Genomic DNA, 19157 nt, shown 5'->3' on the forward strand with positions numbered 1-19157 from the left:
TGTTGGAAACAAGGTGAAGGTCGATTCATCGGACCACATTACGTGTTTCCACTGCTCATGAGTCCACGCCTTGTGGTCCTTGCACCACTGAATACGCCTCTTCGCATTTATTGCTGTGACCAGGGGTTTGGCGATAGCGGCCCTGCCATGAATTTTCATTTTATGAAGTTCCAGTCGCACTGTTTTCGATGAAACCGAGTTCTGTAAGCCGGAATTCAATTCAGACGTTGCAGTTGTCTTCTTTTTAGCCGCTACAATCCGTTTTAATGCCCTCCGGTCCCTATCTGACAGGATTGTCTTTCGACCACTGTTGTGCTTTGCAGACGACGTTTGCCCATGAATTGTGTATGAACTCGTGATATTGGACACAGTGCCTTATGATACCCCCACAATGTTCGCCACTGTTGCCACTGAAGCTCCAACCAGACGGGCACTAACGATCATGCTCTTTGGAAGTCTGTCAGGTCGCCCATTTTACCGCACCACTTTCACACCACGACACTCACGGGTGAACGGGTTACTGCTGACGGAAGAGGAAGGTCTACATAACACATTAAAAACAAAATACGATCGGCAACTGCAACACGCGTTGTACAGTGGAGGGCCAAACTTACGTGTCCTATATGAAGCGTTTTTAGATTTTTTGTCCACCCCCTGTATGTTTGTAGCCAATCCTTTCGACAATGAAATCTCAGAAACTACAGGCTCTAGAAAGATGATATTTTCACTGATCGATTGAAAATTTTGTGTAGATTATCCAGTTCTAATTGAATATTTAAAAAAAAAAAAAACATGGTCATTATTTGTTTATTACATTTTTACGGGTACACAGGAAGTGTTGAAATTAAAAAAAGGAAAAAATTAAAGCATCATATCCTACACATTATACATTCCAACACCACATAATTGTATACAGGGGTTGCATACCTTTCAGGCATTTGTTTCATGGCCAAATGATAATAAAAAACGAAGGATAACTATTTCTCCACTCTAACAGTATGTTGAATCTTTATTGTTTAGAGTGTTTTGCCCAATGAGCACCATATATCACTGACATGATAATTAATTGTGTGTGTAATGTATTTGCTTATTACATACTGCATGCAAGAGGGAAGAAAACACTGATCATACATGAATTAGAAACTCTTGGCTCAAATCTTGCAAATGATGCGAGATATTGAAAAAGTAATAAACAAAATCTTCACTTTATGGTATCTTTTGCCAATTTTTATCAAGACGTCTTTCATTTGTGTCTGTATAGGGACACGTACAGATGTGAGGAATAACAGGAGATTCATGCTCATATATGAATGATGCACTGTGCAGAGAGTGCAGGTTCACCTAGTCTATATATTAAAATGGTAGGTTTATGTTTGTCCCAATCCTTTCGACAATGAGATCTCGAAAACCACTCGTGCGAGAAACATGCTGTTTATGCTGGTCGATTCCAAATTTTGTGTAGATTGTCCAGTTTTCATTAAAATTTTCAAAAACCGTATCGTTATTGTTCTATTCAACATTTTTGGGGCCGTTTAGAGCAGGGTTTGAAAAAACCCGGGCTTTTTGAAAAAGCCCAACCCACCTGGGCCCATATAGGTATTTTCGGGTTTAATTGGGTTCTTTCGGGTTAAATTGGTTTTTTTGAAATATTTCAAGCTCTTTGGGGTAGTTAAAATGTGATTTATATTTCAAGATTGTCATTGTCACAACTTGCAACAATTTTCTACTTACTGCTGTTTTGAAAAAAAATGGCCGCCATTTTGAAATTTTACATTTGATCACGGAGAAAATCTATACAGCAAATTTAGCATATCTCCTGCTTCCACCGTCAAAATTTCAACTTAAAAGACTGAAAATTGCGCTTTGTAGCGTGGATACTCACTGTTTTGAAAAAATGGCCGCCATTTTGTTATTTTACGTCGGTATGCCGCCAAAATCTATACAGGAAATTTAGTGTGTCTCGTCCTTGTATTCTGAAAATTTTAACTTAATAGGCCGAAAGTTGTACCCTCTAGCGTGTGTGGTAGAGGCAGACAAACGAGTTGATTTTGTGTTTAACGTCCCTTTCAGCAGCGAGGCTATATGAGACGGAACCTACTGATTAACGTGGAATCCGAACCACATGAGCTCCCTCCGGGAAGTAAACCCGGGTTCCACGCCGAAGACGCGTACACTAACCGCATAGCCATGAAGGAGCTCGGCAGACAAACGAACACATGTAGATCAAGTCATCCAGAAGCCTGACTGACGTTCGCCAAATATGAATACCAAAAGGGGTCTATTAATTTAAAACAAAGGTAAAATTCATGTTGCATGAAATAAATGTTTTAAAATGTCTTATATGAAATTAATATGTTCCACCGTAAATAAACCTGCCATACTTTCTCCATGAGAATACGGGACACCTCAGATTCCCCCCCACACACACACACACACAACTTTCCAACACAATGCAATGAACTGTAGTCTGGTTATGAACAAAAGTTTAATAGGCCGCGGTGGCTCAGTGGTAAAGCGTTCACCTCTAGTGCATGGGGTTCCTAGTTCCATCCCAGCTCGCGCCAAGTGAACTTTGTGGTGGACAAACATCTTGTGCGTGGGTTTTCTCGGGATTCTCACGTTTCCTCCCACTTTCTTCATTCCGTCATTTCATTCATTTCTCATCATCGCCGTCACCTTGAACATAGCAGGCATAACCGGGAGACTAAAACTAAAAGATTTCATTTTATTTTATTATTTTTTTTTCAATAATATAATAGGCGAAAGTTCACCAAGCAGCAGCTGCTTTTCTCTGTTCGTACCCTGCAATTAATCGTACGGACTGAAGATGCCTAAAAATTTAAGATGTGCTATAAAAATGCTTTACAGGAACACAATATGCAAATTATTTAAATCAATGGTACAATTCTACATTCAATATTTTTCGCGCGTTTAGCAATATTTATTTACATGGCAGTATCTGCCAAAATTACGTTCGTCAGTTTAATCTGATGAAAAGCTGATTTTTCTCCTTGTGTCGTGTGTAATTGTCAGGACCAGATTTACATTTTTCTAAGACCTGGACCAAAGCTCAATTCTGTGCCCCTAGCCTCTGAAATAGATTATAATTCTTGTTAACTTATCTAATGTGCTGCTAAAGAAAAGGTTAGTCATCTTTCCTGTTTTTGTAAATGTAGAAACACTCAAAGCCATCTTTATTATTGTTATTATTATTATTATTATTACTAGCTGAACCTGCGCTCTCTACACAGCGCATCATTTCATATGAGCATAAATCTCCTTCTCATTCCTCACAACATATGTACATGTCCCTTTACAGACACAAGTGAAAGACGTCTTGATTTTAAAAAAAAAAAATCGGCAAGGGGTATCATAAAAGGGAGATTTTTTCGATTATTTTTTCTCAATATCTCGCACCGTTTGCAAGATTTAAGCCTACTTAAGGTTGGAGTTTCTAATTCATGTATGACCAGTGTTTTCTTTCTTATTGCATGCAGTATGTAATAAGCAAATACATTACATATACAATTAATTATAATGTCAATTATATATGGTGTTCATTGGGCAAAACACTCAGAAAATAAAGATTTATCTCAAGACTCGAGAAATGATTATCCTTCCTTTTTTCACTATTATTTGTCCATGACAGAAATGCCTGAGACATATACAACCCCAATATACAACATTGTGGTGTTGGAATGTATAACACACAGAATATGATCCTTTAGTTTTTTTTTTTTTTTTTTTTTAATTTCAACGCTTTCAGCGTACCCTAAAAAAAATGTAATAAAGAAATAATGGCCATGTTTCTTGTAAATATTCAATTAGAACTAGACAATCTACGCAAAATTCCCAATCGATCAGTGAAAACGTCATCTTTCTAGAGCCTGTAGTTTCCGAGATCTCATTGTCCAAAGGAAGGCCACAAACATATAAACATAGTTTAAAAGAACTCGGAAGATGGAAGCACAACTCACATGCATTGATCTTAGAGAAGGCTTATTAAAATACAAAGGCTTTGAACAATAATTTTATATCATAAACTTTATGAAAAAGATATAGTTAACTAATTTAGACTATTTAAAGTACAAATACTTAAAATGTTTGTCTCTGTTAAACGTGAAATCACACATAACCGTAAATGAAAGATTTGAAAGCTAAGGTTATAAGTTGGAGCTCAGGCGCTTTTAATTGCTATTGTAGTATTTTAATAGATAGATTATTATGATGTTCCGGAGAGTATCCGAGTTCAATCAAGTGCAATGGAATAAGTAGCATTGCAAATTTCGCTCGCTATCAAGTCGAACAGGGTGGTGTTATAACTTCCTCGAAACTGTTACATGCAACAGCGTACTGTTCATTCACTAATTACAGGATTCCCAGCCAATGTCAGATTTTTTTTTTTTTTTTTTTACTTTTCGAATAAGCTGATATTGATAGCAGAAATGGAACGGAGTTAAAATACGGGACATTTCCCTGTCCCGACTTAAATTTACGGGGACGCGGGACACTCGGGCCCAAAAAGGTAACATTCTCGTTTCTTACGGGACGTATGGCAGGCTTAAACGTAAAATAAATAGTTTTATTGTTGAAGTATTCATTTCCGATCCTTTTGCGGTTAATTCGGGAATTTCCCGAGCACTTCTTTCACGGCGTGTACATCAAAACTTCCACTAGTATGGAAATTTGAACTCAGCCCTTGAAATAGTAAGCGTTACATAGTCTTCGGAACCCCGAGCATTAAGGCTCTTAAATTTGACAAGAATTTTTACGCTATTGCTGGTGTTGATTCTACAGAATGCTTATTTGAAGAGTAGCAACAAATGACTGGTTTAAACTGTTATTGTTGGAAAACCAAATTTTAGTTGAAGAACCTTGTGTTTTACATCAAAGGTTCTTCATAATATTAATAGTTTTACTAATGTATTTACATATGTACTATTAGTACCGGCACCTATGACCTTAAACCCGTCAAACGTATGAGTGATAATGTCCCTCGGTGTCGCCAAGTCGACGAGCATACTATTCACGGAAAATATTTTCTAAAGTACAAAATTGCTTATTTTTTACTGCAAATAGGCTATAAGCATAATCCATACATTAATTTGTTCTATAACTATCTCAAGCTGTTTTTTTTTTTTTTTTTAATTCACTTAGTGCATTCAGAACTTTATAAACGTCTTATGTTGAATGTTGTATACCTTAACGTGAAAGCCTCTAATTCGCCCAAGGAAAGTCTAAAATCTGATAAAAATAACTTGCAAATAATATACTAACAAATAGGTCACAAACCCAGGTGGGTTTTAAAGTGGGTGTTTTCAGGTGGGTCCAACCCGAAAAAACCCACCGGGTTTTTTTCGGGCTGGGCCCACTTGAGCAAACCCTGGTTTTGAGTCCATAAGATTAACACTATTGCAGGCCGAAACTACGGTGTGAGGGAACCAGAAGAAAAGTTACATATGGTGGGTTGACGGACATTGTAGGCGCTTGACTTAAATCTGAGTGGCAAAACCTATTGCATGTTTGCAACTTCAAACACCTTAAGAGACGCAATGAGGTGTACTCGGACGGATATGGATTTTTTAGAAAAAGAATTTTCACTTGATATCGTGTTACTTCTACAGGGTGTCTACTAAAATTCCAAAATGAAATTTCGTGACCTTTTCTTTCCCAAAACATAAAATTTAGTAACATTCTCAAGAGCGAATTTGGGTGCGAATTGGGCCGAATCTTCATGCATAAGATTGTCGTGGCTAAAATTTCGACCAAACTTTTTGCGGTGTTTCTGCGAACACCCTGTACGTCCACGACAAGTTCTCCCCTGCATAACTTACGAGAATTCGTTTAAATCAATTATCATGTGAGTATCGCCCAGACTTATTCTCAAACTTCTTCATTTACGAATCCAGTGGAACAACTTTATTTCTTAAAACTCTTGTAAAGACAATAGGTATTCAGAGATGTCTGTCGCGTTTCCGTTCCAGACACCCTACCCAATTCTAGCGACCAACTACGAGACGATAAGATTTTTTTTCTCCCTCTCTTTTCCCCTTTTGAAATAACTTCTCTATTTTACGGTGAATCATCAGTCTGATATTAATGTTACCAAACCCTATAGAATCTTACTTCTGATATTACTTCAGAATCTATATTTAGCGCTGACTTAATACTTTCGCAGCTGCTAGACTGACCTTTGAACCGAGCACTTGTAAGAGAATTGTGTCACCCCTTTTCTTGTATAATGTTGTGTAATCTTAACTGGTTTTAGTTGGAACCCATGTCTGTACTTTTCTTTTGTGAAGGTGTGTGCGTTTTGGGAACTCTATAGATATCAGAAATATCGCGCGCCTATCATAAGTAGCATGAGACCACCTTTAGCCAATCAGAATTCACCAAGTGTTCCGAACCATTACATCATTTACATCCAATCAGCTTCTAAAGAAATTTTTCTAATGATTGCACAATCCGGTGTAAGATTGATACATCCAAGCTCGAGACATAAAACCTCGGGAATGATCTCTCAAGAGGTTCATTACCTCCGAACGCCGCGATGAGCACATAGTCAGTGCTCTCTCGCTCCCCTCGTGGGGGAGGGGGGCAGTCCTCTGCACTCCTTGCAGAGTGACCTTAAACTATTTTAGTGATGTTTGGGTGTTCCTGGACTTAGTGTTGTATAGTGAAGTTTGAAAGACTAAAAAGTGCTGTGTCAAATATCCGGCGTGGTGACCGTTACCACGTCCACCTTTTGGAATTCATATTGTGTTCGGCGGAGTAAGTATGTTTTCTTTACTAGCTCTCCCAGAGAGCTGTCGTACACTTACTCAATACTTGAATTCTTCTGTAGACTAAATTAATTACTTCGCCCTACTTTCATGGAACTGTTTCTTGATATCTCCTGTCTAAGACGCCACACCGAGAACTAAAAATCATGTATTTGTAAACCTGTGATCTTAACTTCAATCTAATTAGTGACTCGATAGTGATCCTTTTTACTGTTTCATATTATGGTCTGTAGAGAAACTGAGCTCTCTGATAATAAATCCATAGCAACACACTCGTAGTACTTTCATATTATTATTACTATAACAGATCACAGAAACTCCCAAACTCTCTTTAGATATAGAGAGACGCCTCCGCTAAGACCACACACTGCGATTAAGTGGTAAGTCACCTTACGGTGGATCGTCGTGAGAGTAAATCTACAAGTAGTCTAGATAGTAGTCCTGTCAGCTTCTGGGGACTCCCGTCCCCCCTTCAAGGGACTGCCATTGGGCCTGGTAAGTCAAGCTCCTGTTCCGACTGAGACGCCTGTTGCCGACTTCTTCTCTGCATCCACCTACAGGTAAGAACTAACATCTTTCAGCCAATCCGCTCGGGCTATCAACTATCGCTCCTAGTTTTCCAACTTCAAGAGAATTACTGTAGTGAGTGAGTTAATTACGTCACCTGTGACTAATTCTTGAAATTTGATTTGTAGTAGTGTTGTGTCGCCAGTGAATAGTGTAAGAGGGCTTTGGTAGGAAAGTGCCTCTTAGTGTAAATCATGTGTTCCTTATTCTTTTGTTCATCTCGACGAACCGTCTTCCTACCCTTGCGGCTTTTCAATATGGTATTTGTAACGTAGTAATTCATTGAATCAAGGGGAGTCTCTTCCTCAATTGGCTTAATACTTAATACGTAAATGAATATTCTTTAAGCCCTAGTAAATTAATTAATTGAGTTAAAATGATCATTGGTTCTAATCGTTTGGTCGTTCAACTATTCTACTTGCTGTAATTGCTTATTTGCTTGAACCCTGTCAATGCTAACGAGGCGCACTTCTACTTTATTGTTTAGTCCGCCCCACGTGATGTAATCATTGATGTCGGGAGGTGTTTGAACTCCCCTCTTTTGATGTACAAAACTTGGAAGTGTTTCTATTCGCCACTAGTGTGGCCCCTCCTTAATTATAGATATTATTAGGTATTTAATTAACTATTCATGTGTATAAGTTGACATCACGGCGGACAGATAAATGCTAAGTATTCTTCGGTAATATTGTAATATAACCTCTGCCGGGTTAATGATTCATTGCGCCACTCTTAGATTGAACGACCCCCTTCTCTTGCTGAGGCCGTAGCCTCAGGCTTAGTATCATAAATCACACCGCTCCCTGTTCAGACCACTGCTATCGGTGTGATCCAGAGAACTATTATTTATTGGTATTGATTGTGTTTATTGCTTTGACACTGTCCCAGAACCTCGTAATATTTCGTGAGATTGAGGAAGCGACTATTTGACGAGCTTTTGCCTTTTACGCAAGGATAGGAGTAGCTTTAGTAAGATCAGAATGTTATTCGAAAAGTCCTACCGGTGGTTTCGCTTGAACTCGACCCCTTACGGGTTCTCGACACTACAAGATAGAAGCGTGTTTTGCTTCTGATTTATAGCGTCCAAAGCTGACCATAGACATTTTTGGTAGTGAATTTTGATGTTTTATAGAACAAAATTTTCCAGTCTATACTTATATTTGTACAGATTAAAAAATCGTGACCCAAAAGCTGAATTTCTTGACTTTTAATACCCTTTTTTCTGATTTCGTGACTTTTTCATGACTTTTGTGACTTTCGTGACCGATAGACACCCTGTTCTACAAATTTGCTACAAACTGACTCCAACATCTATACATAGCAATTCACTTCCTTTGTGAGTCTCCTATCCTTTACTTGTGTGAGTAAGGAGACATGCACAGTGGGAAGAAGATTCGTGGTCATAATAGAACGATGCGCTGAGTCGACAGCGCAGATTCAGCTAGTTTATATTTATACACAACTCATGATGATATCCAAGTTTGCCCGCAAATTTACAATGTTAAAGAAAAAGATTGATATTCATTAGAGAAAGTTATGATGAAAGGAATATAAAAAATTGTATTCAATTTATTTATATATAAAAAAAAGCCAAGTAATCACTATGCACTATGCAATTTTTGCATTTTGCAAAATGGTAGTATGTTCTATTTTTGTTTTTTGCTAATTAAAATGCTTACAGAGAAACATATATTAAGATTATCATTATTATATTTCTTTCGTCCAACTGTTGTGAAGAGAATTCTGAGGGTCACTGCACCCTCTCACTCTTGAATGATGGGAGAACAGTAATTTATTGCTGAAACATCTAGGAAAAACCAACATAAATAACAAGAAACAACCGATTTCGGTTTTATTTTAACATCGAAAAATAAAAGAAACCTGAAACACCCGTAGTTTATTACTTAAAATTTACATTGGTTAAAAAAAAAAAGTACAAGCGATTTACATCAGAAAAATCGATTTAAACTTTACAAGAATCGTCATTTTTTTCAATTTTGGTTTCATTTAAATTATAATCTTTCACAATTGTCGAACTATTATAACTGAATGTATTATCAGAGTTTTGGCACGGTCATTCCTACTATATTGGAAATCAAAGGTTGGCTATGCAAATCTTAAAAATAATATTACCTTTATAAAGTGTCACAGAAGGGAAAAAATGCTTCTAGAAAAGTTATTTTCTCTCTCAGTTTTATAAAGAGAAGCGAAAACAACTGTAATTTCAGTCGTCAGTAACCGCTTAACATTAGGAACAGCTTCGATAAGAGTTGATTGGACATAGGATGGATGGAAAGTAACTATGGAAAGAACTAAGGAATACATCGCAACTCCAGATTAGAAATAAATAAAAATAAAATTTCCATTCAAGTTATAAATAATGGTGGCAAACAATTTACCGTTCTAAGAATAGGAAATTTCTTCTCTCTTAACCCCCTATTCGAATCGCAAATTTCAGATATAAACCATTTTCGGGTTTAACGTTGATCGCCATAGAATAAAAAAATCCTATGGCAGATAATCGACCACTTCCAGTTTTAACGGTGATCGCTATAGAGTAAAAATGGTCACAGATAGCAAGGTCCCAAGAATATCTTCCATCTTCATTCTAATCTCTATTACAACCGGAAGTGGTAGAAATCTATTAGCACTTCCGGTTTCAATTTTAATTTAGAAAATAACACGACACAGAAACCATTTCTTCATGTGGTTACACTTATCATTATACAGATCGAAGAAGTAAGTGTATGTCCGCCCGTCAAACTCAGTACGACCATACATTATAAAGTAGTAGTGATACATGTACACTATGCGAAGAGGTGTTTTATGATGGTTGGGCGTATATCGGTGAATTCATCTACCCCGGAGAAAATATTGAATTCACGCATTGATTCTCCCTCATTTCTAAATACTCCGACATTATGCCGAACAGTTGAATATCCAGTGAATTCTTCTCTCGTTCTTTTTAACGTTTCAGTCAGACAGTCATTGCTGCTACCATAGTTCAGTTTGTCAGTACTTCGTAAATTTTGTGTCGCTATTCCATAGTGTTTCTTGACAAGTGAATTATTTAATGCTATAATTACAAACTTATAATTAATATTTTTGACACAAAGGATTTATTAACTATAATTAGTGTTCGCTTATTTTTAAAATTTAAACCAAACTAATCCATACCATACACTAAGTAAACACGACTTTCGCGCAGTCGTAAAATCTTTGCGCCTTTGCCAAGGACGTCGGTATTCTTGGTAAACTGACTCCGGACTCTGCAGAGAGATCTAATATACTACGAAACAACCTACTTAATTTCTAGGTCACCACCAAACGAAATGGTTTGCGGTCCTTGACGGATCTTGTTTGGAAAGCTGGTGCCAAATATTGAATTATTGCAACTGTGGATACCATTTTACAGGCCCTGAAAGACTGCAATTTGGCTACGCAGAGCCATCCCGTGATGGACCAAGGAAGGAATTTCCCCCACACCCCGTGCTATTTGGATCCGACGTTATACGGCGACATATGTTGTTTAAGAAAAGTAACAATTTACTTTTTCCGATTTATTCTTGGATTTTTTCTATCTGATTTTATTGATTTCTTCTGATAATAAAAATATTTCGAGATGATGTACCATAATTTACTAAGGCATTTTTACCAATGGTACCATTAATATCGTGAAACGTACTCATAAAGTTAACATAGGATACGTTAAAGATAACTGTGATGCATATTCACTCTATACTTTAAATATGCGAAAGTTGGAAAATTCGTGTGTAACAGATACGAATTTGTAGATTATTGAATTCTAAATATGGGTGTCCTATATTCAATAAAATAGAACAATGCGTATAAGGTTTCCGCCAAATAAATTCACCGATAACTTATTATGTTACGCTGACTAGGGATGGGCAAAACCGGTAACCGGTTTCTAGAAAAAACAAAATCCGACGTGTCCGTTTTCTCAAAACCCGGTTCGGTTTCCCTCCAAAACAGGTTTAATTTTCTTCAAAACCGGTTTGCTTTTCACTGAAACTGGTTTCGGTGAAAAGTTTTGGAAAACATACAACTATTTCTGTTGAAACAGAATCGGTTTCTGGAGAACAACGAAACACTATTCTTGTCAGAAATAGAACCAATTTTGGACAAAAACCGAAACTGGATCCGGTGAAAAACCGAACCGGTTTTGAAGAAAACCGAAACCGTTTTCGGTGAATAACAGGTTTTCAAAAACCGGTTTCGGTTTTCCTAGAAAAAACGGTTTTCGTGCCCACCACTAGTTAAGACTGGAAAGATGGTCCAATCATTGTCGCACCGAATGCTGTAACCTATTGCATTCTCCTCACCATTTCCATTACAAAAGCATCTGGGAAACAGTTTTCAAAGAAGAAAAAGAAGAAGAAAAAACAATTACTACTACTACTAACTAACTAACTAATTAACTCTATGGCCTATGAAACCCGGAGGTTCAATCCCGCTTTCAAAAAAGCTCTCCATTGACTTCTATACTTAGAACAATTGGATCCAGTTTCAACTTTGTACTCCTATCTCTGCGAGATCCATCTTGATATTGTCCTCCTATTTGCGCCTAGGTCTTTATAATGTTGTTTTCCGATTGGTCTTCCAGTCAAGACTTTGAAAGCGTTTCTACTTTCTTCCATCCTAGCTACATGATCTACCCACCTAAGCCTCCTAGACTTGACGACCCTAACAATATTTGGTAAGCCGTAGAAATTATGTAGTTCCTCGTTATGAAGTTTCCGCCATTCCTCATTCCCGTTCCTCTTAGGTCCGAATATTCGTCTCAGGATCTTGTTCTCAAATACTTTCAATCTATGTTTTTCCCTCAGAGTAAGCGACCATGTTTCGCAACCATACAGAACAACTAGCATGATTATCGTTTTATATATTTTAAGCTTCAAATTTGTCGACAGAATTCGCGACGACAAGAGATTTTGAACCGAATAATAACAGGAATTCCCTGCTTTTAGTCGACATTTAATTCCTCCTTGAATATGATTTTCGTCTGTTAATATTCATCCTCGATATTTCACGTCGAAAATGGCCTGAAACAAGGAGATGCGTTGTCGCCATTATTATCTAACTTTGTTCTGGAATACACTATAAGGAAAATCAAAGAAAGCAACCAGGGTTTAGAGTTGAACGGTGTCACCAGGTTATGACATATGCTGATGATGTAAATTTAATAGGGGATGGTAGAAGAACAATAATAAAAAAATAAATAAAATAAAATAAATAACTAAAATAAAAAAGCAGAGGTCTTATTGAACGCTTGCAGGGACATGGGTTTAGACGTAAATGCAGAGAAAACTAAATACTTGGAGGTGCGTCGGGACGTAACACGGCAAATTATGGATACGTTAAACACTTGAATATTACTTTTGATGTGGAGGTGGTGGTACTGGTGGTGGTGGTGGTGGCACTACTACTACTACTACTACTACTACTACTACTACTACTACTACTACTTCTTCTTCTTCTTCTTCTTTACTTGAAAAGAAGACGACGACTACGACGAGAACTTTCCTGTGTCTATAAAAGCATTCACAGTGGTAACGGAAATAATCGATTTTTTTTTTTTTAGAAATTCGTTACACGCTTAAAATTAAACATATTTAAGTTCTGTTAGTACTATTAACTGACAAATTATTGTTTAGTCCATTTTGTTTTTCTTTAAATGAACAAGTGGGTTGCGTTGCGTGGTGTGAAACAATAGTATTTTCGAAACTATGGGTTTTAATATTAAAATCGAACGTGGTAGATCTATAGCTTCCGGTGGTAACAGAAGGATAAGGTCAAAGATAAAACCTGTTCTTCACACGCTGAATCCATATGAAAGAATCTATTCATCTATCTATTACCAGTTTTTGATACTAGGAATTTCTAAAGCTTCCAGTTCTTCTATAAAGATAAGGACGAAAACAGAACATAGTACTTCTACGATACTGTACCCATATAATATTTTGTTTTTACGTTTTAATTCGAATTGATCTGTTGCCATGTAAAAGGTAGCGAATGCTGTTTAACACAAAAGGACACTAATAATAATAATAATAATAATAATAATAATAATAATAATAATAATAATAATAATAATAATAATATCTACTCCATAAGATTACAATATAGTATTTGATACATGTCATACATTTAGCAAAATATCACTTAACTGATATGAATAGTTCAAGCTAGCAATGTATATATATATATATATATATATATCGGGTGTTCTAAAAATGGCGCCCACGGACCACAGAGCACTATTCTACAGGCCAAAATAAAGCGAAAACGTTACAGGAAGGTATGCTCTCAGGTGTCTCCTTCAGCCGCTATGGAGAATCAAAATTTCACGATGTGGCAACGTCGCAGGATTAACTTGGAAGCTATTAGCATTACTCTACGAATACAACAAGCAGTTGAATTGATTGCTTCATTAATAAGTGATGTTAGTGTCAATCAATATCGACTCCACCTGCCGTCTGGAGATAATCGATAAAACTATTTGATAGATTGGTAGACATAATCTATAATTCTTTATTTGCGACGTTGCCACATAGCGCCATTTGAGTCTCCAAACGAGGACTCAAAAGGTATACAAATATATATATTTTTTGCTTTATTTTGACTTGTAGATTAATGCTCTGTAGTCCGTGGGCGCCAATTTTAGAACACCCGATATATATTGACGATGGATACAGAATTCTCACCTACATCATTAACTCTACAATTTACTTTTGCACCAAGCCCTGCAATTCGACAGAATGGCCTTGTGGAAAGGCATGACCAAACAATTGTGGGCGAAAAACCGAGCTCTTATTGATTACCTCTACAAGAAAGACGTGACCCCCAAAAAATCCACCTTGATATGTATCAATAATTGAGGAACTGTTCAACTGTTATTCCTACTGTGAGATATTGAGCTCCAGATTCCGAAAGTGTCAGACGTTCCTCGATGATGAATTTTGTTCTGGTGCACCTTCAATAATAGTGACCCAGAAAACATCAATGTCATCCGTGACATCGTACTGCAGAATAAAAGACCTTCGATGTGTTATAGAAGCTTTCGGCATTTCCTATAAGAGGTTACAATAGTTACAACATTCTCTGAACAAAGGGCTGACCACACGTCTGTGGCAGAACATGAGGTAATATTGGCAACACAGTCCCCAAATGTCTGAATGCTGAACACAGTTGGTAGCATGTTCAGTGTTCTTTCTAGGTATACTCGCAAGTTCTTTCGATGACTTAATTCCCCCGCTCCTCAGAGTTGAAACATCGCCTTGTGCCGGAACTATGATATATCAAACAGTGGCCACGTATGGCACCAACTAATTGTGATTTCTCCCCGGACAAAGTTTTCTAAAGGAAAACGAGCGAATGTGCACTTGTGAGCACGTCATTTATCTACATAAGGATGATACAAGCAGGTTTTAGTAAAATTCGTAATTCAAGATATGACTTATATTCTCACTTTGAACCTGAGACAGAAAAGATTTGAAAGCAGTAGAAGATACACCTCATCTCCACTCCCAGAATACTTATGTGAAATTGTGAATGAAAGTGTTTTATGGAAGTCTGAGTGTATTCTTTATGACTGACTCTCTAGCAAACGGTAATACGTGACTGCAATATACTATTGAGAACTATTAAGGTGTTTAAGTGAATGAAAAATATGAGATTGTTGTGAAAAACTGTCTAAAATCGTTCTGATACATCAAGACAATATAAAGATCATTGGTGTAACAACAAAATGCGAAGAAATCAAATGTTATCTCACCGAATATAGTACTCTCAAATCTTCTTCCTGTTCTCTAGCTTAATAATAATAATCCAAGTTTTCGTAAAGATGGAGTTATTAGGTCTGGTAGTGATTTCCTGATCACTAGAACTACACACGTATATGGAATTCTTATGGATCGATGTAAGATGTGCTCTGCACCAGGGACGAATCACATTCGGATAACAGAAAAGGTTTTACGTCTGTGCGACTTCTTATTTTTGGATAGGTTAGGAACGCTATCAATCACCAAGCTGTAACACATAGGCCTATATTATAAAACTATACGGCAAGAATAACTGAAAACTTACAAAATATACGTACATATACAGTATATTTAACCACCCAATGAGTTTCGAATCAGGTTCAAAAGTACTGAATTCACAAAAAACCTAACACACATGGCTATCGAAACCACTACAGAGCTTTCCTCCAGCTATATGTATAAATAACGAACGTCTTAACAACCCTCCTTTTTTTTAACGACTTTTGTGGTCGATAAGCGTGTGTGTTTTACCAAAACGAAGTTTTAAAAAAATGAAATGAAATCTTTAAGTTTAACGTCCCACGGTTATGCCGGTTAGGCTAAAGGAGACGGTGATAATGAGAAATGAGTGAAATGGTGGAATGAAGAAAGTGGGAGGAAACGGGAGAACCCCGAGAAAACCCACGAGGACGGAACGAAGTTTTGAGTTGATTTAAGTTTAACGTCCCGTTCAGTAGCGAGACTATATGAGACGTGGGTCTACTGTTGAATGTGGAATCCGAAGTACATGAGCTCCCACCGGGAATCGAACCCGGGTCTCCCACGCAGCCAAAGGTGCGTACACCAATCGCTTAGTCATGAAGAAGCTCACAACAAAGTATTCTATATTTTTCAAGGTACTATTTTGTTCTAAAAGTGTCATTACAATAAGTAACAAAAGAGAAAATGAATATTTTAAAATGCTAACTGTGAGATGTTAGGAAGTTTCATTATTTTTCTTTTCTTATGACTTCCTTCCTTATTACTTCGAATGCTTTCTTGCCAAACTGACCATTTTAAAGGACTTACAAAAATTCAAGCGCGCAATTATATTATAGAGAAGTCTACATGAAAATGTATAAAACTATATTATTTGATATATGTAATTTTAGGATAATTTAGCATTTTTTTACAACAGGCTCCGAAGACCGCTTTTCATGGTTCTGAAGGCTGCAGGTTCTCCAGTCTAAGACACACAGCACATTAGAATATTCGCTATTTATCGGAGAAATTATTCAACAATAAATAAACATTATGAGTAATAAAGCGAATGGAAAAATAAAAAAGAATAGCAGTCACAGTAGTGTTTATGTCTTACGGGTAATATCATTAATGATGAAATAACTGAAGCACAATAACAATACAGTGGCCCTTAGGATTGGAACTTAATTCGATCCATATGCTGTCAGTAAAACGAAATTTTTTCTCCCATTGAAATTGATGCAATTCGTTCTAGCCCCAGAACCCTGGTACCGTATGTATTTATTTTACAAGAAAACAATATAGAATAAAATAACATTATCCTTTTTACAAACAAACAAGTAACAATAAGTTAAATAAAACACTCTGTGGGCAAAAAAAGCACAAAAAGTGAAGAAAAGAACAAAAATAGTTTTAAAACATAACTAGTATAGATAAATTTTAAGGCAAATGCACAAAAACACTACTAAGCGCGTGGAATTATCGATACAGAATTATTATGTGTGAATTCATATCCCTACTTCCTGTTTGTAAGCCGAGGGAGAAACGTTCACAAAACTTGTTTGTAAAGTGAATTGTTTGCGAACTGTGTATGTAAGGAGCAAGAAAGTAATTACCTAAGGCTTTCTTCCAATGCTTGGGCTAAGGCTTCATTTTCATCATCATCATCTCCAAAGTTTGAACTCTCTCCGTTGGCCACACTATGGCTAGAAGCCATACTACTCTATGAAAAATAAACAAATAAATAAATAAATACAATATTGCATGCACACATACAATAAATAAATAAGTGGACTTTGTATTTAATACAATTCCCAGAGAAAACTTTATTATCATTATCAGAAATTTTTAACGCCTTATTCTTTACCAATATGATTATATTTCTTACAAATCGAGAATTTTTAGGTAATTTTATAGGTACAAACAATCACAGGACGGGCTGTTCATGGTTTCAATCTCAGGCAGTAGGGACTGTGAGAAAGCCGCATAGAAGTTATACATCATATTCTGTCAGCATCGAAGAATTTTTATGAAAATTATTTCCTGAATCGGCCAGGAAGAGCTGGAGGAAGAGCTATACTTACTTCCTCATTCTAGACTGATTCTAAACCTTGTGGATTGACTGCTAATACGTTGTTTAGTATTCCACCAAAATCTAACATTTTGTTTTTTTTAACGAAAGTTACATGAAACATTTCAATTCGGGGGAGCCTTATTCCTTACTGATTTTTATTCCATGCAGAAGGATCATTGGGAAACCTCGAACGAAATATACGACATATGGCTTTAAAATAAAATACAATTTTTAATGAACACTATCGAAGAGCGTTTTTTTTTTTTTTTTTTAATTTGGGAGGTAAAGAAAAATCGAATAGAATAGTCGAATTTAAAAACCGTTTTTTTTTCTTTTTTTCAAGTCAGTTAAGAATTAGAAGTACTTCCACTTACAAGTCTTTTGCCTATTTAATTTCATTGCAAGGCGCGTTCGGTCCATTACCGAAAACATTGTTCGATTTCTTGTTAGGAAAATATGAAAAAAGACTGATAGGTAGGTTTCTTTTTAGCTTATCCAAAATATCCAAAGACGGTTCCTGATGATGGGCTGAATGCATAATTCATAAACAGAAGTATCAGCTTTTAAAACCGTTAAATTAACAATTAATTTCGCTATTACAGTGCGCCACAACGACTTTTAACCTAAAAATGTGTGTATTAACACATTCCTACAGCAAGAAAACATAGAACGGTTAGAAAGAGAGAGGATTAATGGCGTTACCCTTAAATATATAAATAAGTAATAATAATAAACCATAAGAAATAATGGATTACTTAATCTATGTTCAGTTAAAGCTGAATTACGTTTATATAAAAAATCAAATCTTTAAGTTTTACGTCCCACGGTTATGCCGGTTAGGCTAAAAGAGACGGTGGTGATGAGTAAGGAATGAAATGTGCAATATAGAAAGTGGGAGGAAACGGGAGAACCCCGAGGAAACCCAAGCACACGGTGTTTGTCCACCACAAAGTTAATGTGGCGGAGGCTGGGATCGAACCCGGGACCCCAAGCACCAGCGGTGAACGCTCTTCCACTGAGCCACCACGGCCCCAAAATTACGTTTATAAGTTTCGTATAAATTCAAGTTATTAAAAATGTGCTCCGTGCGCCTAATGACTAAAATTGCCAATTTGCGTTCCAGGCCATGTATAATAATGCATACAGAATTCCACTTAAAATCTAAGCCAGAACAGCTCACGTAAGTGTGCTATACTACTTTTGTGTTCTGAAAATGAAATAAAATATTTAATATAACGTCCCACAATTACCTTCTTTAGGTTAACTCTTAAGCAGACGCATTAGGGTATAACATACTCTACTATTAGTCTTTACAAGGTAGCAACACTGTTTGTTTAGGATTTCAACTATCACTCGAGGTGTTTGTCCATTGTTCTTTGACAAATGAGCTGGTGCAATCGAGTGTATTTCATACGTGTTTGAGTGTAAAATATTCTTTGTTTATTTCAAATGGATGCGAACTAGAAACAAAATGACATTACAAGAAAATATCATTGATTGCAAAGTTACAAGAAATTCTATGTAGTTGACAACTCTGAATTTATCAATATTATTAGAAATTATTATTTAAGTAACATGATACGTGTTATAACACTAATGTGCATCAAAATATTGTTAAAATATTACTGTAGCAGAAAAATTTCTCTTAATATATACAGGTGGGAAAATTTTATGTAGTTGGTAATCCTGACGATAACAATTATCACAGATTAT

General features: G+C 36.4%; 1 protein-coding gene across 6 annotated transcripts in view; it reads right to left on the reverse strand.

The window, feature by feature from the left end:
- Window positions 1–19157, reverse strand: part of Fancm (FA complementation group M) — a 255915-nt gene that overhangs the window by 223989 nt on the left and 12769 nt on the right. For all 6 annotated transcript variants that reach the window (XM_081735480.1, XM_081735483.1, XM_081735478.1 and 3 more), the window contains exon 3: window positions 16987–17093. In XM_081735480.1, coding sequence (XP_081591606.1) covers window positions 16987–17087 — 101 coding nt within the window. In that variant the 5' untranslated portion in view covers window positions 17088–17093. The remainder of the gene's footprint in view (window positions 1–16986; window positions 17094–19157) is intronic.

The sequence above is a fragment of the Thermobia domestica genome, chromosome 13 (assembly GCF_964235325.1).
Source record: "Thermobia domestica chromosome 13, izTheDome1.hap1.1, whole genome shotgun sequence".
Classification (NCBI taxonomy): domain Eukaryota; kingdom Metazoa; phylum Arthropoda; class Insecta; order Zygentoma; family Lepismatidae; genus Thermobia; species Thermobia domestica.